Raw genomic sequence first — 25,995 nt, 5'->3', positions numbered from 1 at the left:
GCATGGATTCACATGATCATGAATATTCCCAGTCCAGCTGGGAATCGTGGTTAAAAGGAAAAGACTGTTTCACCTATCTTGAAAACTGTATTTCTCCTCTAAACCAATCACTGTCCTCTGAGTCATACTGCCCTCATCCAATGACGGTCGTCTCCCTGAGCACCACCCCCTGTGGCCACCTTCAGATTTGTACCGCACGTGTCAGGGGAGAGTCTCCAATATGTTTTTGGGAATTTCGAAATTTTTTCATCAACTTGTTTCATTTTATTTTTTGCTTCATCGTTCGGCTTGGGGTCAAATACCACAGCTGGGACCCGATGTCGGCGAAGATGAACTTAAATCGCGGATCTTTCATCAAAGTTTCAACTAGGCCCGTGCTTGGGCCTACTTTGCGTCTTTTCAGCCATGGCCGAGGAGGAGAGATGCTTCTTCAAACTCTGTGTGGATGTATGGATGAAGGAACGTGTACGTCAGATCGACACCATAAATGTCTATATTGGCTGCCTCTGGACCATGATGAGGAGGGATGCGAGGAATGCCAGAGGTTTTAGAAAAAGACAAAGAAGAATCGCTAAACTCCCTCAGATAAGAGTTTGTGGTCTTTTGAGGATGCCCCATCTGCAGGGGTCCAAAAGAAGGCCAATCTACATGCCATTGATCCCACTGTGATGGATGCAGTTCTCAGCTCGTGAAGGACGAGGTCACCAACTACTTCTACAGCGAACCTACCAGTGAGCGGTGCTACATCAAAGTCACCCCATAAGTCCCGGAGAGAGGAAAAGGTAAAACTACTGACCCAAAGAAGGCTACAATCCCACAGGCTGCCCAAGAGAAACCAGTCCACATTAATACAAGCTCTGACTAGGGCGAGTATAATTAGCCCGACAACGATCACAAAGTGGGGTCGTGGAGCCGTTTCGGTGGGTGGGTCCCGATGGAGTGAATCCCGGAGGAGAGGTAAGAGCTTGAAACACCCAGCGATGCTTCCTTTCACGCCTCAGCCAAGGGACATGTCTTTGGACATTCGAACAAATCTGCACACGCCTGTTGTGGACATTCAACAGAGGCTGCCTCCCACACCGGTAACTGCTCCGTCTGGGACTCCCACAGGGCCACACGCTGAGAGTCAACCCAGGTACGAGCGCAAATCGAAAGACCCGGCAGGGCAGAGGCATCAGCTGACACCACTGCCTACACCTCAGGATTTGACCCTGACGGAGATCCGGGGGCCACACACGGGCACGGCAATGACTGCGACGGACACTGATGAGGCCGATGACTTCATAACCACTACTGGTGGGCCTGGATGCACCCCACACGGCCTTCCTACCTGTAGAGTTATGCTTGTTTCATGCTATGTGGTCCAGGGCTCTGACTTTTCTCAGCTGGTACCTGAGGAGACAAAAAATGGTGGATTCCTTTACCCACAGTGTGAGTTTAGGCAGAAGACATTCATTTCCGTCCCCCTGTTGGACGATATCTTGAAGGAGGGCTTAGCCCTCTTGAAGACCCAGAGCACTGCTCTGCCCAAGCGAGATAGTCCCGACCTCGGCCCGCAAGTGTCTGCATTCACAGCCTTCTCCTGCTGCAGCCAGGAAATGGTCCCTCAACCATCATAATCTATGGTGCCCCCGGACCAAGAGGGGAAGAATCTGGAGGCAATGGGGAAGAGGATCATCTATACAGCTGCCTGCCCCATTAAGAATGCTAACGCCCTAGCCATATTGTCCCGCTTTGGCACTATTTTGGATTTCTTGCCGGAGGACAAGAAAGTGGAGGCTCAGTCGCCATTCCAGGAGGAATGAGAAGTGGCCTCTGACCACGCCATTACAGTGGCAGTGGACATTTTGGACACAGGATTCTGCCAACTGGGCAACGGAGTGTCTCTCTTCAACAGGGGTGGCTCAAGGCTACCAGCTTCAGACCGGACGTTAGTCCAAAGTATTGGACATGCCATTTGATGGAGAAAACCTCTTTGGCAAGGCTGTTGACGAGTCTCTGCAAATCAAGACTGACACAGAGACAGTGCGTTCGCTAGGGAACCTACAGCAACGCAGGTCGTCCTTTTGTTCTTTGAGAGGGAGGTCCGGCAGGTCCTCCTAGAGACCCAAGCTACTCCTCACTGATGAGGCCCAACAAGGCTGAAACATGTTTGGGGATGCTATTGGTCTTGTGCAGATGGAATGTGACCTAGCAGTTCGGGCTGGACTACCCCTTTGGGGGTGGGACCAAGCCTCATTTGCATATGGTTTTTCCCTTTTGTAATGGCTTGGCAGGCTAAGGACGATGGTCTAGAGGGTTGCCCAGAGCAATGCCAGAGGTTAAGATTCATTCTAAACCTTCCAGCCATCACCGCTTTTGTTTTGCTAAGGTCCTCCAAGGGATACACACCCCTTATCGGCAGCCTTCCTGCTCCATTACTCAAGCAGACAAGGGACACTTATAGGCATACGGCTCGGTCCCACACACAGGACAGGGCCCCTGACCGAAGCAGGCCATAACCTGCCGTGGACTCGGGTCCCCCATGTGCACCGCAGTGGGAGGCCGGCTGGCGAGGTTTGCCAGTACATGGAAGAACATCACCACCAAAGGATGGGTGCTGGATGCTCTCAAACAGGAGCACACTCTGGAGTTCCAACACAGGTGTCCTCTTATTCCTCCAGTGGCTCGGCAAGAACACGTGGCGAACCTGCTGCAGGAGTTCCACGCCATGTGCAAAAAGGGGGCGATGGAGACTGTCCTTCAGCTCCGAGGTGTACTCCAGATACTTTCTGATGTGAAAAGTCGGGAGAATGGAGGCTGATCCTGGATTTAAGGTGCCTCAACAAGTACTTGAAATCCCACAAATTCAGGATGGTCACGTTGCAACACGTGCTCGGCCAACTGGGGGAAGGTAACTTCCTGGCATCGCTGAATATGGAGGATGCCGATTTCCATGTCCCCATCCACCGGAAGCACTGCAAGTTCCTGCGGTGTGTGGTCCAAAGGCAACACTATCAGTTTAAGGCGCTCCCCTTCAGCCTCAAGTCGGCACCTAGGGTCTTCACAAAGTGCTTGGCTCCGGTGGCGGCGCGTCTTATTCTGGACGGCATCCACGTCTACCGATAGCTGGATGATTGACTTGTCTGATCCCGCTCCCACACACTGGCGAGCCAGCATGTGGCAAGGACCGTACGCCTGCTGATGAATCTGGGATTTTCCATAAATTATCTGAAGTACTGCTTGGAGCCATCGCAGAATACTCTGTTTCTAGGTGCCCATCTCAACAGTCATTTGTCTGGCGTCTCTCTGATGTCGCACGAATGGCTACGGTGCGAGACATAAAGTCGCTGCTAGGCATGATGTTCTTGTACATCAACCTCGTATGCCTTTGTAGACTGCGGATGAGGCCTCTCCTGGAGTTTCTGGATGCGAGGTGGCTGCAAGTCTCAGGATCCTGGACAGACAAGATCACCTTCGACGAGGAGTTCCGACGTGCCATACAGTGGTGGGGCGGGCGCCCTCATCTCACACAAGGGGTTTCATTCCAGGCGCCTTCTTACTAGGAAACTGTCACAACGGATGCTTCTCTGGAAGGTTGGGTAGCCCATACCGGACAGTTCCATGCCAGAGGCCTCTGGCGGCCAGAAGAGATCCTTCACATTAATGTTCTGGAGCGTTGGGTCGTCTTCTGGGCCCTCAAGTCCTTCCTGATGTTGCAGAGGGGCAAGATGGTGAGGATCGTCATGGACAACACCACCACCATATACTAGTTTCTGAAGCTGGGCGCAATGCGCTCTCCAAAGAGGCCCAGGATCTGTGGCACTGGGGCGTTCATCAGGAGAGTTTCTTGTCCCTTTTCACCTGGCGGGCATCAAGAACACCATGCAGACTCCCTCAGCAGGGAACTCCATTCTTGACACGCGTGGGAGCTTCGCCAGGAACAAGTGGATTTTCTGTTCCACAAGTGGGTTCCACCCCAGATCGGCCTCTTCGCGACGGCGACACTCTAGTGTCAGAGGTTCGCCAGCAGGTTCCCGCAACCGTGGAGCATGGAGGATGCTTTCTCGTTCCTGTTAGGGAGAATTCTCATTTATGGCTAATTTCCCTCACCTAGTAAGTCCCCCAGCAGCTTTGCTGGACTTCTGGAGTTTATTTTTTTTCCACCTGGTAAGAGTGAGAGCTTTTCCCCCACTCTTACCTGTGTTTTGCTATGTGTTTCCATCTGTTTTTGTGATTGTGGACTCTGGAGGACACCACTTCAGCAGCCCCCTTCTTTTTGTGGTCACACAGCACCTTCAGTGCAGTGGCCCAGGGTTGTCTTTGAGACTTCTCTCAACTCCATTTCTGAGGCGACTACTGTCCCCTAGAAAAGGGTACCATTAACTTTATTTAGTCAATCTACCACAGATCCAGTACACCCCATCTTCCATGGAGTACTGGAAAGGGTTAACTCGTATCCCTTTTTATCTGTACCTCGTAGAGCATTGTTTTGCTCTTTTAACATTTAGACTTGGCTGGTGGCAGTGGTATCTACCCTAACCTTTCTACAGCGATTATATCAGATAAACGTGGTAGTGTTCTTGGCCTCGAACATAAACCCGCTTGACCAAATTGTCTTTCTTTTGGCTTCGGTTGGGTTTATTCGCCATTTCTTTTTGTTAAAGTCCTTCTTGTGTTTTACTTTGCGCGGCAAACTAGGTTCGCCTTCTTTGTTCACTGTCTTTTGGCGGGCTTCTGTTCTGAAGCCCTCCTCCAGGCGCCTGGGTGTCTAGGTGGGCTGAATGTGAGGGAGGGGTGTAGTCACCCCCTGCACAGGGTATCCTAGGAAACCCAAGTCACACTTTGTCATGATTGGCCTGGGCAGTTGTCAGGGCTGGACAACCCCCCTGCTGAGTGATTGACAGCCAGGCTGCGTGAATGGGGGTATTTCGCATAAAGGCAGGTTTCTTGGGCTAGAAGTCAGAGAGTCGCCACTGGAACTACAAGGAACCGAAGAGAAGTGGAGAGAACGACGGCTGCTGCAACTACCCCATCCCGGTGAAGCCCTGCTGCAGTCCTGAGCTATCTTTCCTTCAACGACTCAGAGAAGATCCAGTCCAGAGTCTTCTTCGCTTGAGCTTGGTGGGGATAACCAGCTCATCTTCTACAGCCAGAGGATCCTCTTCTGTGGTCGAAATCGCTGCACACTGCTGTAGTGGTCCGGATAGCCACCTAAAGAGCCTCCTGTTTTTAAGGAGCGCACCTTTTATTCCGTGTCGCTGCAGCCGGGCTCATCCCTGTGTGGTGCAGACCCCCTTCAGACATCCTCCTTCTCGACGAAGCTCCAGGAATCGTGGGTCTGCGGGAAACCAACAGGAACAACTGCAAGGACACCAGCTGCACCATTGGAACAAGGTACTGTGTTCGGTTGAGGAAACTGGGTGAATCCCTTTTTCTTCATTTCCAAGGCTTGACCTTGTCTTCCCTCCTTCTTATGACTTTTGCTTCCGAACATTGACAATATCGAAGTACTTTTGGCTCCGTTGAATTGTGAACTGTTAGACTGTGTGATCTTCGGCAACTGGCCCCGGTGTCTTTCGACCCTGGCTCCGGCCCTTTGACTTTTGAACTCCTGTCTCTGAGTGTTTCTTGATTCTGCCTGCCTAACCAAAATAGTGCCTGTGATTTTTGCCTCCAACTCCCTCTGGGTATCTCAGGTGCTAAGTGTGTTTTTGCCCCGGTATCATTTCATGTCACGGATACGCGTTTGTTTAGTAGACCGAACTGTCAAAAAGTGATCGCAATCGTATTCACGGTAACGTGTTTTGTGCCTAACACCGGTTCATTCAAACACATGGTACTTACCTTGAGATTTACTGTACAAAGTGAATTGGTTAGTTGTAGTGTATTTAACATGTGGTTTTTATTGAGGTTTAATAGAAGTGTTGTGTTTATAATGAATGGTTTAAAAATAAATGTACTTATATTTTTCTACCTGAAACCTTGAGTCAGTGTTTGCTTGAGTCACAGTAATTGTGGTCCCTTTGTGTAATCTCTGCTACTGCTCATATACTCTTGAGATAAGCCTGGCTACTCTGCCACTGCTACCACTCTGACATAGTAGTACAGGCTTGTACCAAAGGTAAAACTTGTATCACCACCTGTAGTCTTAATTGTGTGTAGTGGTCCCTAAGGGCACTGCACAGGATTCTGCCTAACAGTTCCCATGGGAGTGGCTTTTCCTATACGCTTTCCCCCGCTTCCACTTCTGCTATGAGTGATCAGCACAGTCCGACTTTGTCACTGCAAGATGATGCTCATCACTCTGGCGTGGCCCCAGTAAATCTGGTCTCCGGACCTGCATATCTGTTGGCGGCCCAGTCCATCAGACTGCCACTGATTCCCAATCTTCTTACCAGGGAGGGTGGAGCCGTTCTGCATTGCGACCCAGCGTTGCTAAACCTCTGGGTCTGGCTCCTGCAGCCTTAGAGTTTGGACATTATTCTTCACCTGTGGAATGTAAAGACATCATGGCCAAGGCCAGAGCATATTCAACGTTTTCTTGCTACGGCCATAAGTGGAAGAGTTTCTCGTGTGGTGCTGGACTCGGAAGATTATGCCTCTTTGTGTTGCATCCCTGCAGCTCCTACAATACCTGCTTTTCTTGGCCAAGGCTGGACAGACTCGCACATCTATCAGCGTACACTTGGCCGCCATATTCAGTTACACCAGGACAACTGGTAGGCCTTCCCTGTGTTCACACAGGCTCATCAAGGAGTTTCTCAGGAGCCTCTTCAGGACTTTACCGCCGGTGAAGGCTCCTGCTTTGGGACCTTAATGTGGTCTTAACTTATGGGGCGCCCTTCGAGCCGATGCAACCCGCTACTAGGGTGGTGCGTACACGCCCCACCTTTATGCCTAGGGTGCCGTTGCCATTTCACCTCAACAGGTTTTCGGTGTTGCCAGTCTTCGTCCTGAATCAGTCGTCGCCATTGGAAAGGGTCTTGCATTCGCTGGAAGTTTCTTGTGCCTTGAAGGTTTACCTGGCACGCACAAAGTTTCCGGTAGACTTCTCAGTTGTTCATCAACATTGGACCTGTGAATCACAGGAAAGCCTGGTCGAAGGCTTCCATCTCCAGGTGTCTCTCCGGTTGCATCATGCACTGTCATAGGCTGGCTAATGCACATCTTCCTAGCTAGCCGAGAGCCGACTCTACCACAGCCGTCGCTGCAGTGATGGCGTTTCTCTGATGTACCCTGCTGAACATCTGCTGGGCTGCTACGAGAGGTCCACGCACACCTTCACGATGTTCTACTGCGTCAAAAGGGATTTCAGGGAGGAGTCCCGGGTCTGCCAAGCGGTGCTATGCAACCTGTTCACCTGTGTTGAGCCTTGCCACCTCCTGTGGTTTTGTATTGCACTGCTGTGTAATCTTTATTCATGAGAATGTGAATCCATGCCAGACCCATGCTGGTGAAGGAACAAGTTACTTACCTGTAGCTCCAGCATGGGTCTCGCATGAATTCACATGAGAACCCTCCCGTCTGCCACTTTAGGTGCTTACCAAATCTGAATATGGCCACCAGGAGTGGAGCTAAGGGAGAGGACTGTCATTGGATGGGGGCAGTATGACCCAGAGGACAGTGATTGGTTTAGAGGAGAAATGCACTTTTCAAGCTAAAGCGAAATATTTTCTTTTACCGAGGATTCCCAGCCTGGCGGGGGAATAGCCATGAGCATGTGAATCCATGCCAGACCCATGCTGGAGAAAAACAGTTACAGGTAGGTAACTTAAACCATCCTCCATTGTAAAAATCTGACATTCCAGTTTGTACAACTGGAAATAGACTTAGAATTTCAGTATATTTCAAGGTTGCACAATCTTATTTCCCAGTATTCCAGTTTTCACACAGAATGAGTTTTGCAATGCAAAACTAGTACGTACAAAACTCAAGAACAGAATTGGTAATTTATCTGGATGAAGTTCCTTCTTGGCCAACGTAGATGCCTTTCCACATTTCCATAGGCCAGACATTCGCGACTGTTCACACACTACACACATTAAGTAAGAGACTGATGCAAGAGTGGTTGCTATAAACTTTCATTTGGGGTGAAAAGGAAAGGGGTGGGGGGGGTGGAAGCTACCAATCCCTAAGGCTAAGGGGTTGCCCTACTTCAAAAAATAAATGGGAATGTCAGGATGTCCAAAAATCATAAATGTCCTCAGTTGTGTTGAATCCTATTTCCTTCCCTTACACTTATAAACTAGGGATAAAGTCTCTGCTGGGTCCTGAAGAATGGCTCCCTGCTGGACTGAGGATTTAAAAGTTTCTCATACAAAAAGAAGGTACCAGGCGGAATATCGCCCTCCCACTTGTTTCTTCCAAAGTTTCCAATATCTGGGGAGCCGGGGAGATTTCCTTTACAGATTCAGCGTCACATCACCAGGGGGAAATGACTCCCTTCCCCTGGTTTCTTCACTTCTATTCTTTAGGCGAGGATCCCAAACCCTGGTTGGCAGTCTGGCTCTATCCCTTAACAGGCACTGCGACGAAGAAGAGGAATGGTGCTTCTCTTGCTTCCCCAACTACTTGGTTCAGTCTCCCGCCGAGTGTTGATGCATCTTCGTTCCTTCCACTGCTTCTTCTGCGAGGGTACCTGGCACGATAGTGAACCAGGACTACCATCTGCCATGGTGGTCTGCAACTTCCACTACTTTCTGTGTCCCAGACCCCTTTTCTCTTAGCTTTAATCAAGTCTGGCTGCTTACCACATTCTTAGCTCCCGTGCACCTGTTCGGCAACCCAGCCACCTTGTGTCGTGGTCTGCTTGGGTTCCAACCTATCCCAGGCGTCTGCGGTCGAGCAGGAGTATCTTACAGCTCTCAGATTTTCCATCTTCACCCACTCGGCAACTTCCCTGTACTTCTGGACGGAATGGTTCTCGGTTAATCCTCCTGGCTTCCAGGACCTCCACCGTTCTGCTCCATGAGCTGGGAAAGTGTCTTTGCCAGTTCGATCAGGCTCGGAGCGTCCTGCTCCCTGTTCCGTGTGGGGGTTTGGCTACTGAGTGCTTTCCCCAATATGTCTTCCCTCATACCATAAGGGGTTTCCCCTCCCCATGTGATCAGCCCATGGTGCTCCATCCCCAGGGAGACTATTGGACTGTGGTCGCACTGCCCTGCCCCATGGGAAGATACCCCCCCCTTCTCCTGTGGGAGAAGGGACGATATCTAAGGATTTGTCACAATGCATGCACGTGAAAAACAAACTGGGAGATTATGAAGGACAGCAAGAGCAAAGTCTTATCTAAATGTGAGGATGCAGGGAAATTGGAGAGCAAAATCTAAGCCTTATATGGAACGCTACAGAGTGGGGAGCAAAGGCCTCGTATCTGATTGGTGGTGTGAGCATTAAAGAGAGTTTGGAATGCAGCTGCCATAAAATGTGGACTGAGTGTGAAATGGCGAAGGCTGTTTTCTGCAAGAGAACAGACAAGTCAGTCTAAATCATGAGAAGGAGAAATTGCTAGACCACATGGCTAAAATGGGGAGCATAACCCTAGAATGGGAGGACAAAATGGGTGCAAATTGAGCAGTGGGAAGGTGCCCTTTTCATGTAAGCCGTACAAAAAATTAATGGGTGTAGCACGGGTGGCGAGTTGATGAAAACAGGAGAAATAAAAATGGTTATTGTTCTGTTTATCGATTTCTTTCTATGTGGAAAAGGCAAGAGGGGTTATCTATGGAGGAGGGCCGAATAGGTGGCTGATGGTATGAGTGATATGATAGTTTATTTATATAGCGCCAATACACAGTGTGTTTCAAAGCGCTTCAAGGAAAGGGAGGGAACAAGGGAAAATACAAAGACATTCTTACAGGCCATGAACAGTAAGGATGTGAAATTAAATATCGTACTCGGCCTGATGACATTTCAGTTAGTGCAAGAGCCAAGACATAGATAAGGAAGGGAGGGGGAGAGTGGGAAGGAAATGGAAACAGACAGGTGACTACCGTAGTAGGCCTGACGACATTTCTGGTAGAGCCGGAGAAAAACAAAAGGTGAGGGAGAGGGGTGCTTTAAGGGAGGTGAGGAATAAAACAAGCGACTATGATACTAGGCCTGACGACATTTCAGGTAGTGCTGGAGGGAGGGTGGAGCAAAGATGGTAGAGACTGGGGTGGAAGTTTTTAGAATTTTAGTACAAGTTTCAGTACTCAAATCCCAGTATGCTGTTGTCTATCTCCAGGCCTCAAATGCCGGATCCATGTTGGCTTTTCTGGATACTCCTCATTAATAGTCATTAGACACATTTGCATACAGTGATTCTAAATATATGCACATTTTTGCTCGTGAATATTAATGAGGTCTAACCTGAAAACCCGCCAGGTTTCTGGCCCTAGAGGCCTGGGGTTGGACAATCATGCAACCAAATTTAGAGGAGCAGCCACACAGGTGAAGGTGGCCAAAAGATCTTTTTAAAATATTACTGAAGACTTTCGAACATCAAAATTACTTTGTATGTAATGTTTCTAACTTCAGTGGTAATCACTTTGGAAGCAAACCATTGAGAAGCAGACTGTATCCTACATGAAGTCCTCAAAGAGCAAACAAGCATTCTCGCTGTGACGAAATAATGCCTGTCGTGCAGGAGTACAAGGGGGGCAGTAGTGGCTAAAGTGCCTACTCCGCCCTCAAACTGCTACAAAACGAGAGTGATCCCAATCAGAGGTAACGTGCACAGTAAAGAGATATACATCCTTCACCTTTTTTGAGGTAACGTTGTAAGGGAAAACCATATTCTCATTAACATGAGCAATAATGACCCGATGAAAGTAGAATGGATAATTATGCCTGCCGTCTGCCCACCCTCACTTCCCCCCGGCGGCTCACTGTCTCCAGAGCTCTGGTTCTCGCCAGGCTTGACTATTGAAACAGCCTCTTCCACAACCTTCCTTCAGCCCTGCGCCCTCCAAATCATCCAGAACAGAACCGCAAATCTTATCCTTGGCCTCAAGCCCTGTGATCGCATCTCTCTAGCGCTGAAATCCGTTCACTGACTCCCCGTGGTTGCAAGTATCAAGACCTCTGCATCATCCACAAGGCTTTCTGGGACCTACCTATCTACAACATTGCCTACCTAAATACCGTCTCTCACAAGCCCTCTGCTCATCTACCTCAAACCTTCTGCAAGTGAGCCGGTTCTCCAAGCAGATATTTGGAGGTAAATCCTTATCCTCAGCAGGTGCCTCTCTCTGGAAAAGCCTCCCTACCGCCCTTCGTCTTCAGCCTGATCTTCTCAAGTTCCGGAAACTCCTCAAGACCTTCCTCTTCTCCTCTTCCTTCTCATGCCCTCTACCCTGCTAACCTAGCTTTTTTTTTCTCTCTCTCACTCTCTCTCTCTCTCTCACACCCACCTGGTGTTCCTCAGAGTCTCATAGGGCCCTGGCACCCCCGCCAGTCCGCTTGCGCACTTGCCTCGGGGCCGTACACCCCGACCTAACTAACTGCACTTGTACCCCCCACTCCCTATGACCGTGAGCACTTGTGCAATCCTTACGCACCATGCCTGAAGATCATCTGTTTGTTCTCCCTTGTCTTCACCCCTTAATTGCACTGGTAACATTGCAGAATCGGCGTCAGGCCCATTTGCTTCCCCCTAACTGTTAAATGTATTTTACGCACGTACTCTGCCTGTGTAGACAATTATTGCTCAGAATTTCAAGGGCTCTGAGCGACTGTTGTTTTTTCCCCTATTGCCACCCTCCTTGAGCGCTTTCAAACACTTGCCTGTGTATAGGCGCTATATAAATAAACAATACCAATAATTAATACTGGCACCTATCTGCCAGTAAAATTAACAACTATTAACTACATTGATCCGCCCGGATGGGTGATGTCAACCATTGTGTGGCATTACAATAACCACATGTAGCAATTTGTATTAAAATATGATTCCGTCAGCCAGGCAGCGTTAGCAAGAATGATCACCATTAAGCAGCTTGGCTATTAATTACCTCTTGCACAGTATTGGCATGAATGGCCATGGCATGCAACAGATATTAGCATGGCAGTACAGTACAGGTAATGAAGACCACAATCCAGTGATACAGGTAGTAACTGCACCCATCAGACCTGGCAGGTATAGCCACTGGGCTGAATGGCTTATTCCCTGTGCAAGAAGTGAAGGCAATATTGGCACCAACATGATTGTATGCACCTGGTTCTAGTTAGTGGTATGTGCAATAATGAGACTCCACCACCCATCAGCCAGTAAAGTTAAAAATGGTATCCATCATATAGGGTGAGTTATGAAGTCCCCCACCCATGAGAAAGTATAGGCGATTGGTGAACTAAGATGGGGGAGCAACACGACTATCGGAAGAGGGTGGTGGTGAGTGGAGGCAGTCTAGATGTATTTCTACACCTCAGCTGGAACGTGTGTAGTGTGATTCCTCTCTGCAGCGGGTACGGGTTTAACCCCTAAGCCACCAGTTGGCAGCCCTACATCGGGCGGATAAGTTGCTGATCTCCTGTTGAAATGTTGGTAATGGGGTAGCTTTAGGACTATGTGGTTAGTGGCTCCAGACTACAGATGTAACCCGCAAATTGTGAGTTGGCCAGTCTGGGTACACGCAGAGGTTGTAGAAGGATGTGGTCTTTGTACTCTGAACTAGTAACAATCTGTCCGCCTTGGTGATCAAGAGTTCGTTAATGGGTGAAATGGAGTCTTTCGAACTAGAGATTAGTAAACTCGTTAGTTGATGCATTTTGACGACTGAAGTCCCAGTGACCGTATCCGCGGTATTACAATAAGAGGTGCCTTTGAATTAGGCTGGTGCCAAATCTTGGTGTCCTTTTGATTGCTGTGTGCCGTCTCCGATTCTAACCAGAAACCGCCGCCATTTACCAGATCGATGCTCCAGAATGCATCACTTGTTTTTAACTGCACTGCATTTCTTCAAGTTGTACTTTTATTCGTCCAGAGGCAGGTGTGATACAAAAGTAAACTTGAGGAGGCACTTGGTTAAATCCATTGAGCAACACCTACATTTGCTCCTGGTAAAATGGAATGAGGAATGTATGCGGTGAGCCAATAAGACGAAGGGTGGTATTGGTTGCTCTAGAGCAAGACAATAAAGCTCCGTGAAGCCAATGAACTCATGGATGTGCCTTGAAGCACGTGCGATTAGCACAACGGCATGCATTGCCTTGGTGCAAAAATCCTATTCTTTGTTTTTCTTCTTACTTGGGCAATGTTTGGCTTGCTGCCAATTCCACTTGCATCAGTGTAAGCTTTCCATAATACAGCCTTGTGTGTTCTTTGCTGTAGTACAAAACAATAAATCTATGCCAACTCTCCAATATCGGGGTTGCTGGGGTGTGGTCCAAGACCACATGAGCTGCACCACAGATCAAGAACAAATGGCATATGGCAGCTTTTCTCGACTGACCCTAAACCCGACTACCTCCTATAGGAAGGGGCTCTGATTTATAATGAATATGAGACGAATCCTCAGACCAATCTTCCCTCATCTCTCCTAGCCTCAGTCACAGCAATCATGGCTATCATCCTCTGCCACCTAGAGATTTCTCTCTATCTGGGGCACTCCTGCCTATCAGCTCAAAGCTCCAAATGATCCTAAACTCAACATCTAGACATCACTCCTCCCCTCAGTGTGCTCGACTAGCTTCCTATCAGCCGACGGGCATCCATCAAGGCCATGTGCATTACCCACCGTACCCGCCACAAAACGGGCCCCTAAATCCTTCATCACAAATGTACACGCTATGAACCCATCAGGCACCTTGGATCTAGCTCTGTACTACTCCTTGCGATTCCCCCACTCTTCCACCCTTCAACTCCACCAGAATAGGAGGATCTACTTTATCTGTCTGAGCACCCATGTTCTGGAACTCCCTTCCACTTAGCATATGCTCCTGCATAGAAGACCACAGCTCCTTCAAGAAACAACCTGACAAACCTTCCCAACTTCATGACACCTAGGCTGTGACACTGTTTGCCTCTCCAGGGCATCTCCAGGGCCAGGTAAAGTATAAATCTTGGCAGACCAAACTATCAAATTCCATGGCCTCATCCAAAGCAAAGTTCCAACTGAGGCTCACGGGTATGTATTTACACACCACTTCGGTGGTCTCAAGTTGCAGGCACGGCTGTCCACCTGCACACATCCACCTCCATACACTAGTGTAAAATGCAACGCACAACATCTCTGCTATCAGAACGCAGTGAAGTCCCCCGACAATAATTCGGTCTAGCTAGACACATAATGAGCCTTATGCACTTGTGCACTCTCCTGGCCACCTCCCAGCACCCATCCGCATGCTTGATCAACATGGGTAACTAACTCGGGCCCTGCCATCCCACCCAACCTTCTTTTGGCCAAATGCACACACACATTATAATCTCTCTGACAACTTTCCCATACCTTGGACTTTGGGCCCCCGACAGCGTTTGCTGAAATGGCCGATTCTACAACTTTCAGCTAACCTGTTTCTGCAATGTATTTAAACCAGCCAAGCATTGATGGTCTTTGCATAATTGTATATATAAATTACCAACTTGGAGGAATGGGGAAACAACATACTCTTCCTCAACAATATTTAGGCCTAGTCTTCTTTGAAAAGAAATTGTATGAATACTATTAGATGCATATTTCAGTGTGTGAAGTGTCCTCCATGACGCTTTTACGTTGGTGTTAACTATAGACAGTATAGCACTGACAAACAAATGAACGTCTTCCACCACAGTCGAGGAAACTAAACTGTTCCGAACAATCTGAAAAAATTCCCAAATAAGTCGGTAAGGAACATCTTTATGAGAGCCTGTTTAAATGTCCTTGAAACTAACGAGATCTTGGCAGTAAGAGGTTTAGCAAATTCAAACAAATCGCGCTTGTGTCCAAAAGACTATCAGATTGAGACAATACGGCACCTACTTCTAAACTGCCCCGGAACCAAGATGGTAAGATCGAAATACTTGCTGTCGCATCTGACTTCTTCCTACATCCAAGAAGAACCAGTGTGGTGGGAAAGATTAATTGGTGGTGAAAGAACTACTTGGACAATTGCAACCGCGCAGCTACTGAACCAAATTCTTGGGTCTTTCAACCACTAAGCCAAATTGGACTTGCCTCCCACGCAGGAAAAGTGTCTAAAATGTTAACTTCAATCTTAATCTCAACTTTGTTAAAGCCATATACTGCTACGCGTTTCCTTTTCTTGTACAAATCACTAATCTGATTCAATCAAGTAAATAAAAATGTTAAAAAAAAATTAACAAAAAGGCTGAGAAGACGTTAAATTAATAGGGCTGTAGCACCCTGGGAAAGGGGGTAGCCAGCCAATCGGGAAGCTTGCATCGTGATCCAAGTCCACGTTCTGAGCTGCCTGATGGTTGCTTCACCCATCCGCCATCCCCTTCCCCCCCGCTGTACCTTCCTTATGTTCTATTCCCCCACACCACCCGCTTCTGCTGCTTCCGGTGCCTTGTGGCTGCCATGGAAACGGAAGAGCGGCCCCGGAATTAATCGCAAATGTTAATGTCAAGTGTTTGAATTGCTGTGAAACTAATGACCTTCTCTGTCCATTTCTTAGGTCCACTGAAGTACCTGCGAATAATTCTACATTTCATTGCATCTGGGGGAACCTGCTTTACAGCGGTCTACTATTTTTCCGTTCGTAAGTACATCGTTCTGATGTGAACCTTAAGCGTTGGGTCTGGGACATGAGGCCATTGTGCACCTGTTGGCTGCTGGGAAAGGCTCTGCACAAAGGTTCTGGTTGTGCACGGACACAGTCCTTCTTTCACCAAAATCGTACGGATGGGAAGCGTGGAACGCAGATCCTTTGATCTTCTGATGACCTTGCAACAAGTGATAGCCATTGATCTAGAAGGTTTTCTTCCGCTTTGCATCTGGAAGTGTGAAACTAATAAAAAAGCTCCAACTCTTAGAGGCATTTAAACCCAGGCATATGCATGGCAAGATGGTGCAGAGAGATCGTAGATGAAACCCAAATGATTTCCCCTGCTGTCAGTTATAGGTCCACAAAATGGAAAGGCAGAAATCCCCCCTCCGCCACACCTATGTGTCACTGAGACTGCTCATCTGTGTGTCCCACCCCCTGAACGAAGGGCTAGCCAGGGGAACCAATGGGGTCGCTGTTTCAACACCTTAAATCTGTGTAGGAGGGAGACACACATTCCTGGTTCGCTGTCTGATTAATGAGGTATTTCTGTGGTGTAACCGGACATTGTTAAATAGTTTTTGTTAAGGCACTACTATAAAACAGAGGTTTTTCTACTTGAACTGTCTCAAGGTGCCAAGTCTTTATTACCCAGCAATATGATAATTATTTGACCCTGAAAGTAGTAGTAGACCAGCAAGATTCCAACCTTTAACCTCCAGGTTACACATAGATCTCTGCATTGGATACATTTGTTCCCTGGGTTATCTTGACAGACCTGCAGCTTTGAATGTCCTACCTTTGGCTGTGTACATGGTTTCCTTCGGTCAAAGTACTGGACTTTTTAGCAACCTCTGAGGTACATTCACAAAGCAATTTCCCAAGATGGTACTTACAAACAATGCATCCGCTAACGCTATTTGCACAGTAGGGGGGAAAGCAGAGGGGACCAGTGTGCTTTAACAGCAAACAATCGGTCAGCGGAGACATTGCTAGGGGGGGGGGGGCGCTGAGGGGGCTATATCCCCGGGTCTTTTGATTGTAGCCCCGGATAGAAGCTCAGAAGCTACAACCAACAGGCTAGCTAGCCCCGTGTCTCGACAGCCCCGACATTAGTGTAGCCCGGATCTTTTCCCGACCTAGCAACACCCCTGTCAGTCAAGATGCAGGGTCCTTTTCCTCAAGTCAATCAGTGCATTCTATCCTTCATACTTGGACCATGCTCCAATGTACTCCCTGCATGGTAATATGTGAAATCTAAGAAGGAAGATACAGCGTAACTGACTTCTGTTTCCAGTCGTAAACAAGTATTGTCTGGGAGTCCTAGATTTGATTCCTTGGAGGGCATAGGTAGAATATTGCTTCTTTTCTTGCCAGATGAGATACATTTGAGTATATATCCCACTCATAGGCTTTCTTTTTTAAGAGATTATAGATCAATCTTTTACCCTATCGATGCGGGCATACTCATATTGCTCTCACCTCTATTCTTAACTCCCTTCTCTCTGCTCGCCATGCCAAACAATCCTCTATCCTTATTCTCCTCGATCTCTCTGCAGCCTTTGGCACTGTCAATCATCCCCTCCTCCTTCACACTCTTTGTTCCTTTGGCTTCAAAGGCTCTGTCCTCAACTGGTTATCCTCTTACCTCTCTTCCCTTACTGTCTCCTGGGGTGGCCAGTCTTTTCCTAACTATCCTCTTGAGTACGGCGTACCCCAAGGTTCGGTAGTTGGTCCTTTCCTCTTCTCTCTTTACACCTCCTTCATTGCCCCTGTTATCTCCTCGTTTGGCATCTCCCACCACTTCTATGCCAAAGACACTCAACTCTCTCTTTCTCCTCCTTCCCATCTGACCTTCACCAAAAACTCTCCTCCTGCCTTACTGCCATTAAGAACTGGATGTCTTCCTGCTTTCTCTCTCTTAACACTGACAAAACCGAAGTTGTATTCTTTCCCTCTAACTCTCTTCCTCCTCCCTCTCCTCCCCCATTCATCCACTTTCCTCCCTCCAATCTTCCTATCTCTCTTCAAGCTCGTAATTTAGGCGTTCTTTTTGACTCCTCTCTCTCCTTCTCCCAACATATTTCCCTCACTTCCCGCACCTGTCACTACCACCTCTTCAATATTTGCAAAATCTGTCCTTTTCTCACTTTCCACGCTACTAACCTCTTAATCTCCTCCCTCATTTTCTCCCGCCTCTTCTACTGCTCCTCCCTACTCTTTGGACTTCCTACTTCTCATCTTGCCCCTCTTAAATCCATCTACCACTCTGCTGTTCGTACCCTCTGTCTACTTACCACCCATGACGCCATCTCTACCTCTCTCTCTTACCTTGGCTGGCTTCCTTTTCACTCCCAACTTAAATTTCAATTTCTCTGCCTTGTCTTCAAATCTCTCCATGGTCTCGCTCCCCCTTATCTCTCCTCCCTTCTCTCCTTCTACTCTCCCTCCCGTTCCCTTCGGTCCGCTGACCATTTCCTTCTCACTGTACCTCCGTCCCCTTGGGCCTCCTCCCGTTTCCGCTCCATCCAACTCCTAGCACTTCTACACTGGAACTCCCTTCCTCTTGCTTTCAGATCTACACCCACCTACACCTCATTCCGCACTTCCCTTAAATCTCTCCTCCTCCATTCTCCTCCCTGAAACTCCTTCCCCCTTCTATTTCCCCTACTCCTTATTCTTTCCCCCGACTATCTTCCCCCCTCTCCTGCCTCCCCCTCTCACCCTTCCCCTTACCTCCTCGTACCCTTCTTCACCACTCCCCCCTATCCACTCCCACTCCCCTTCTCTACCTATCCCCTTCAGTTAATTGCTCTTTTCACTGTTTTTTTTATTGATTCAACCGTTATATTGTTTGTTTATGTACTATGTTGTTCAATTGTACAGCGCTTTGGTGTAATACAAATACAAATACAAGGAAAGAAAGAGGGACTCCTCTTAGAACTGACATGTATGTTTTTAATTGATCACACATCAGCATGTTTTTACCAATCAAGCCCAGCAGACTCAGATCCTCCACACCTCCCAGCATAATTTTCATGTATAACTTGCAACATCGTATTTTCCAGAGTGTTTTTAAAGAGACCAGGCCCAATTCGCTCTGTATTGCTTCAATAGGGGACGATTTCCGGAGACCCAAAAATGGTTTCCATAATTTGCATTCTAGTCTCCCGAGGCTTTCCATTTCCGAGACTCCAACAGCTTCCAAAGCATACAGGGCACATGGAGTAATACATCTTATATATTTCTAAAAACCCTTTGATGGAATATCCACCTTTGTTTATGATATACTTTTTCATCTACGACGAGGCCCTTACTAGGGACCAGCTACCACCAACATTATATCGAGCCAACATAATCCTTTTACACAAGAACGGCAAAGATCCAACGGAATGCGGCTCATACAGACCAATTTCATTAATAAACCTGGACAACAAAATATTCGCAAAAATCCTAACTAAAAGGCTACTGCCCCTCATACCCGCCATGGTGTTGGCCGATCAGGCGGGTTTCGTCCCTGGGAGGAACACATCATATGGGTTAAGAAGGATGTTCGGAGCAATGGAAGCCCTAGGACCAGACAGTCAGGCAGTGGCAGTGCTGCTGGATGCCGAGAAGGCTTTCGACTCGGTTGAATGGCCCTTTATGTTCACAGTCCTGGAGAGGATGGGTCTGGGCAAACGGTTTCTGCACATGATTTCTCTACTCTACAAAAAAACCATTTCCAACATCCTGCTAGGCGGTCACTGCTCTGCCGATATTCACCTGCGAAGAGGAACAAGACAAGGCTGTCCATTCTCTGCACTTCTGTTCGCTCTGATAATGGAACCCCTGGCCTCGGACATTCGCATGCACCACCTCCACAGAGGTCTCGCCTTTGGCCCACACAAGATGATCATCTCACTCTACGCAGATGACATAGCGTTGTTCCTACAGAACGCAGATGAGAACCTAAACCCGGTAATAAGGGCAGTAATACAGTTTGGACGCTTCTCGGGGCTGAAAATGAATAACAACAAATCTGTAATCTTTCCGCTTACTCTCGCCACTACTGAATTTACTAACGACTTTGGCTTCCAGTGGCAACACACGCACGTGAGGTACCTCGGCATCTATATGTCCCGCTTGAAAGAAGAAATCATTCACAACAATTACGAAACCGCCATGGCCACCATCCAAACCAAGATCGACAGGTGGAAATCTCTACCACTCAACCTCTGGGGCAGGGTCTCGATAGTAAAGATGATTGTCTTACCAAAACTGCTGTACCTCTTCTCAAGCATTCCCTTGCTCCTCACGCAAAAACTTCTCCAACGCATGAAGAGTATGGTCCTCGACCTCATATGGGCCGGTAAAGTGGCAAGGGTCGCGTACTCCAGGTTAACCCTACCAACACGGCAGGGTGGACTAGCCCTCCCAGACCTAGAACGCTACTACTGGGCGGCCCAAACGCAATACCTCAGCCATTCGTACGCAACGCAATTCGTAAGACCACACGTCCAGATAGAAAGAGCACTGGCAACACCACATCTCCTTTGATCCATTATCTTTGGGCGCTTCCCAATCACCCAATCCGTAATGAACCCAGTTGCCACCACATATTCAGTACGGAAGAAAATTGCCAAAGAAGATGACGTTGTGTCCAGATATTCTCCACTTTTGCCGATCAAACACATTCCTGGAATAACCATCACGACTGAAAAAGTCTTCCTACTTTGGGCAGAAAGCTACCTTCCTAACAATGCAACAAGCCCGAGAAAGAGAAGCCAATAAAGCCCTAGACACGTTCATATATCACAGACTGCGTCACTCGCTTCAGGAGGCTATTCCACACTTCCCACAACAACCGCCAATCTGGCCACTGCTCCATTACACAATCCAAGCCCAAGGAGACGGGCACCTCGTAATAAGCATCTACAAGGGTCTATTCCACGAGATGAATCCACCCTGTACGAGCGCCAAAAAGAGATGGGGAAAAAACACTAGGCAGCACAATCCCAGACGAAGAATGGGCCTACACCCTAAAACTCACACATAGAGTAGCGATCAATGCCAGGCTCAAGCTGATCCATTTCAACTACCTCCATCAAACATACCACACACGGGCAAAACTTCATTCTCAAAGGGACTCCATTTCAGCGGAATGTTGTAGATGTGGAGTGCCCACAGCAGACTTCCTTCACCTGGCATGGTCCTGTCCTCCAGTGGCCACCTTCTGGAGAGCAGTCCTCGAAAAAACCTCAGCAATAATAGGAACGGATCTCGTCTTCGAACCAAAGGCAGTATTGCTGAGCCTAACCCAATCACTACCGAGCACAGTTCAAAGACTAGCAAATCTATTGCTGGTCCTAGCGCGAAGAAGAATCGCCTACACATGGGGCAGAGGCCCCCCTCCAACCCTGCAGCACTGGCTGAAAGACGTAACCTTTTGTCAAGATGTAGAAAGAGATTTCATCAGGACTATGCCATTACACTCATGCCTTCCGGACATATGGAGACCGTACGTCGCATATTTGCTTTCAACGACCGACGATGTCGATGCACATCAATCAGATCTAACGCAAGCTTCAGCCACCAGCCTTTCACACACTGATGGAAACCAATGACATAATGACTCCTTTCATCACAGCGGGTGGGGGGAAGGGTAGAAAAGGAGGGGAAGGGGATGAGAGGGGTGCAGTTCTTACAGTGCGACCGATGCCCGGTCTTACGATTTGTTTTGTTGGAAAATACCAGTAAAGAAATTTTTTTAAAAAAATGATATACTTTTTCATGACATTCAATTTTTTTACAACTTTGGTCTCAACCATCTCAAAATAGAAGTCCTTGGGAGGGAGATTTATAATAGGAATCCCCAAGTAGGGATACATATCCACCACCTCAAGGATATCATCATTAAACTTCCATTTACAAGATCTTCCATCTCTTTTCCTTCTCGAGCCCCCGAAGACTATCACCTTTGATTTATTTATACTTAAATTGATTTCTTTGGAGTAGAGGTATAGGATGTCCAGCATCTTCTGCAACCCCTCCCTGGTTTTTTATCTAATAAAATAGTATTGTCGGCATACATGAGCCCGCTTATACCTATCCCCCCACTTTGGGAGGGCCATTTTTTATTCCAACAAATCGGTCCCAGATATCCGACACATAAAAATTATACAACACTGTGGAGGTTACGCAGCCCTGCTTGAGGCCCAAGTTGGTTTTAATTTCTCGTGAAATCTTTTTTCCTTTGCCAAGACAAATAGCCACTCTAGTTTCTTTGTGCATTTCACGTAGAAAATATAGGATCATTGGGCATATCTTCCTGTCAGCTAGTTTAGACCAGAATCTTTCCCTATCAACTCAGTCAAACGCCTTAGAATAATCGATGTAACAGGCATACAATTTTATTTCTTTTTTATCCAGACTATCTAAGATTACGTGTTTCAGCATCACTAAATTATCAAGAGTGCAGTGGTTTTTCCGAAAGCCGGTTTGTTGGATCGGTACAAGTTCATTTTCATTACTCGATATAGTAATGCTACCAATCAGTAGAGTAGAATATTTTACAACTGCTATCAGTCATGGCTAATGAGCGATAGTTGCTCAGATCCTTTTTATCCACCTTTTTATAGATCAGGACAACCATCGCCTTACGCCAATTTTACGTAATAGTCCAACTTTACCAGATCTTAGAAAATATGAGATACCAGAATGCTGCACATTTTTGGGGATTTCTTTTCTAAACGGCATGCGCCAGCCCATCTGGGCCTGGGCCTCTAGAAGCTTTCATCTTATTTATAATTTTTAGTGTATCCTTCCATACGTAGAGAAACAGATCTATCCTCCACATATAGAAAGTGGGAAATATATTCCTCCCATACGTTTTGTCCTACATCGTTATTTTCTTTAACGTATCTTCCAATATATATTGTCGATAGAGGTACCAGAATTTCTTGGTATCATGTGTATTACAAAATACATATATGATCTTCCAATTTGCATTGTTCACATTATGTTTGTGTTGTTTAAGCCAATTTTTAAATCTGGCCTTAATGTTTTTTAATTTGAGCTAATTTTACCTGTTCCATTAGTGTAGGGTTAATTTTAACATTCTTAATTTCGCTCTTCTTATCTTTCTTTCTTCTATTTGGCTGGCATATATATATATACATGTGATTTTCCGTTTTTATGATGAATCCACAAGCTTCAGTTTTCATTTTGATTCATGCCCAATAGATCACCTACAATTTTGAGGCCATTTAATGCAATCTCCTGCCCTTCCAGAGGAAGTATGTGGAGCATTTTATTACATTTTTCTAAATTTGTCTCGGTCCATGTTATCCTATACGCCTCCCCACCCCCCCAGAGCTCTGTATGTTCATGGCCTCACCTCTTTCCCATTGAGTAGGTATGATTTTTTGGAGTTTGCATATTAGTACATTATGATCGCTCCGTTGGGTAGGAATGTGGTGAAGAGTACTAGCAATTTTACTTATCTCCTCACTAGCAAATATATAATCAATTTGTGAACTAACTTTGCCATTGGACCAAGTATCTTTGTTTTGAGTATCTTCTCCCGGTTTTTGAGTCCCGAACTGGCTAGAAGTTTTAACCAAGTAATTCCATTCATAATTTGGGATTGTGTCTTGCCAAGGAGTCCCGATTTACCAAGTACAAAGGGAGCCATATGTATTGTTTCATAATCTAATAGGTTCCACTTAATCACCATCTCTTTTTCTATAGCGCAATAAGCGTTAAAATCCCCCATAATTATTATTTCAGATCCAGGAGATTTCACAAGCCAACTTTCAATCATAGCAGTTATAGTCTCCCCTATGTTTACCAGATTAACCCCACCTGTTTGCGAGTATACATTAATAATGAGAATTTTGCCAAGAAAGTCCACATTACCAATAATAGCGCCCATCACAAAAGGAGATGGGGTAGAGCATTCAAAGATTCTGATGGGGAAATGATCCTTTGCCCACATACACAGACCTCCTGCTAGGCGCCCCTTATTTCCACCTATTGCAGGTTTACAAATAACATTATACCCATCCAGAGATAGGGTTCCCCCCACCCAAGATTCCTGTAAAGCGCAAACATCACTTTCTTTCAGTAACTTGACTCTGTCAATATGTTTGATGGAGTTTAACCTCTACTATTCCCTGGATAAGAGGGAAAATCCCATTTCATGGGCTTCATCTCAATAGTTAGGGAAATACTGTCGGTCCGGGATCCATAGACCAAGGTTTTTCGCTACCCTCTTCACACCCGCTTTTTCCATATTTTGAGATATATTTATGGGGGTATTACTTTCAGTTATAAGGTCTATCATATTATTACAAAAAGGAGTTCATATTTGGTGCCCCATATTAGTTTTGAATGTTCCCTGATTAGATCTACGATCACTGCAGTCCCGATGTCAAGCTTCGAAACTTCCTCCCCCTCCTCCTGACCTGAATCTTCCGAGGTAGAATCTTTTGGGATGGTCTCGGTCTTCTTACTTTCCTTCCGTTTAGTTGGAGTCTCTTTCTTGGGTGTCCGGATCTTCTTTTCGTGCAGGTAGGGTCTGGCCCCTCCAGAGGCCACCTTGGCAGAGAAGGAACCCTGTCCGCGGGGAACCCCGGGGGGCCAGCCCTAATTTCAGGGAAAAAGCACAAAGGCGGAAAAAACCCTGTATAAATCAGATGGTTTCAAATGGCTGAAGTCTCTTCCTTGGCAAACCGGAAGACAGCCAAACTCGGTAGAAAAACCAAAGATAGTTTGTTACCGGCTCTATTGTTCCATAGAGCCCGGACAGGAGTCTGGTGAGTTGAAGGTTATGGAAATTCCAATTAGAATAATGCTAATGGAAATGACAAGAAAGAGAAATAAGAGAAGCAAGAAAGGAGAGAAGGAGGATATAACTGTCAGCGCCTAGAAGGATGGACAGATCAGGAAGCGCTAAGGAAGACAGTCAGGAAGAACGGAGATTAGAAAGGAAAGGATATAAGCGCGTTAGAGGAAAGCGTAGAAAGAAAGGCAAGATGCTTACGGAGCAGGAGGCTGCTCCGTAAGCGAATATGAGCTGCCGGCGCTGGCTGCCGTAAACCACAGGGGTGCCGTATACAAATAATACGTAAAAGATAGACAAAGGCAAGAAGGCAGGAATCCGGAAAGAAAGAATAACCAAGTAAAATACAGGAAGGGCACCGGACTAAAAGGGAGGACGAGAATAGTCAAGAGTAGAAGTAAAACGAAAGGCAGAGTCGCCAGAAGGCGAAAGAGGGTAGATAAGGTAGTAGAAGCGAAACAGAGTGGACACAGAATGCGGAAGGAGAAGCAGGAGGGCGGAAAGTAGCTGAAGAAGGGAGAAGGCAGATGAAAGCATGGACAAAGTTTCCACATGAACCGAAGCGTTGGAAAACAGATACAATGCGTCGGTTTGTGGGAGGAGCCAGAATATAAAGGATCGTCCTCCATATTGGGTGACGACTGGAACGCACGTACGGCAATCAATGCCTCCAGCGTTTCCAGACCCTCCAATCCGAGTTCCTGACACCCGAATTGGGCAATAGACCAGTTTTCACAACTGCCCTGTTTTGGTAATATTACCAAATCAATATCTGCTGATATAATAGTTTGTAGTTGGGGTACCTTGTGTAATTGTTCGAGTAACCAGGATCTATTCATGTAAGAGCTCTCCTCAGAGGTTTGGTTTTCTATAATTTAATACTCTTACCCAATATATGGATTTCCTGCTTTTGGTCTGTCAGGTAGGATTTACTATGATTTTTATACATGGCTAATCTTTTTATTTCTCTAATGTAGATCTTTTTCATGTTTTCAAGGAAAGGGCGGCTCTACTTATAGGTATATTGAAGCATCTTATATTTTCTCCATTTTCAATTATATTTACATTTTCAGGGTCCCTATCTAGACACCCTTCATTCTTGTCTTCAACCTCTACGGCTACATCAACCATATCAACCGTCGCCAGAGGATTATTTTTTTGCCATTTTTCTAAAGTACTCTCTTTAATAGTTGGGATTTTATTATTTATACTGGTTTGAAATGGTTTGACAGCTCAAATTTAACCCTCAATTCCAGACAGTCAATGTCAGAGTGGGGCGTTTCTGCCAGGTCTACGCTGTTTCTTTTAGAACCCCTCTTCTTGCTCATACTAATTTTATTTCCCTGACTTTTACTGTTTTTATTGTTTTTCCGGTTTCGTCTTGTGCGTTTCTTGGAACCATTAGAAGGGTTTCCATTTTCTTTTAAGGATCTTTCATTGCTATCGATTTTGCCATTAAGCAGTAGTCCCTTTCTATCTCATGATTCTGCCTATTTCCGATT

General features: G+C 46.7%; 1 protein-coding gene across 3 annotated transcripts in view; it reads left to right on the top strand.

The window, feature by feature from the left end:
- Nucleotides 1-25,995, top strand: part of LOC138516931 (uncharacterized) — a 348,123-nt gene that overhangs the window by 253,557 nt on the left and 68,571 nt on the right. For all 3 annotated transcript variants that reach the window (XM_069632397.1, XM_069632396.1, XM_069632395.1), the window contains one exon: nt 15,580-15,663. In XM_069632397.1, coding sequence (XP_069488498.1) covers nt 15,580-15,663 — 84 coding nt within the window. The remainder of the gene's footprint in view (nt 1-15,579; nt 15,664-25,995) is intronic.

This window comes from Ambystoma mexicanum, chromosome 6q, assembly GCF_040938575.1.
Source record: "Ambystoma mexicanum isolate Mex_15411 chromosome 6q, UKY_AmexF1_1, whole genome shotgun sequence".
Classification (NCBI taxonomy): Eukaryota; Metazoa; Chordata; class Amphibia; order Caudata; family Ambystomatidae; genus Ambystoma; species Ambystoma mexicanum.
Note: the sequence above shows the minus strand (reverse complement) of the source record. Positions and strands in the feature narration are given on the sequence as shown.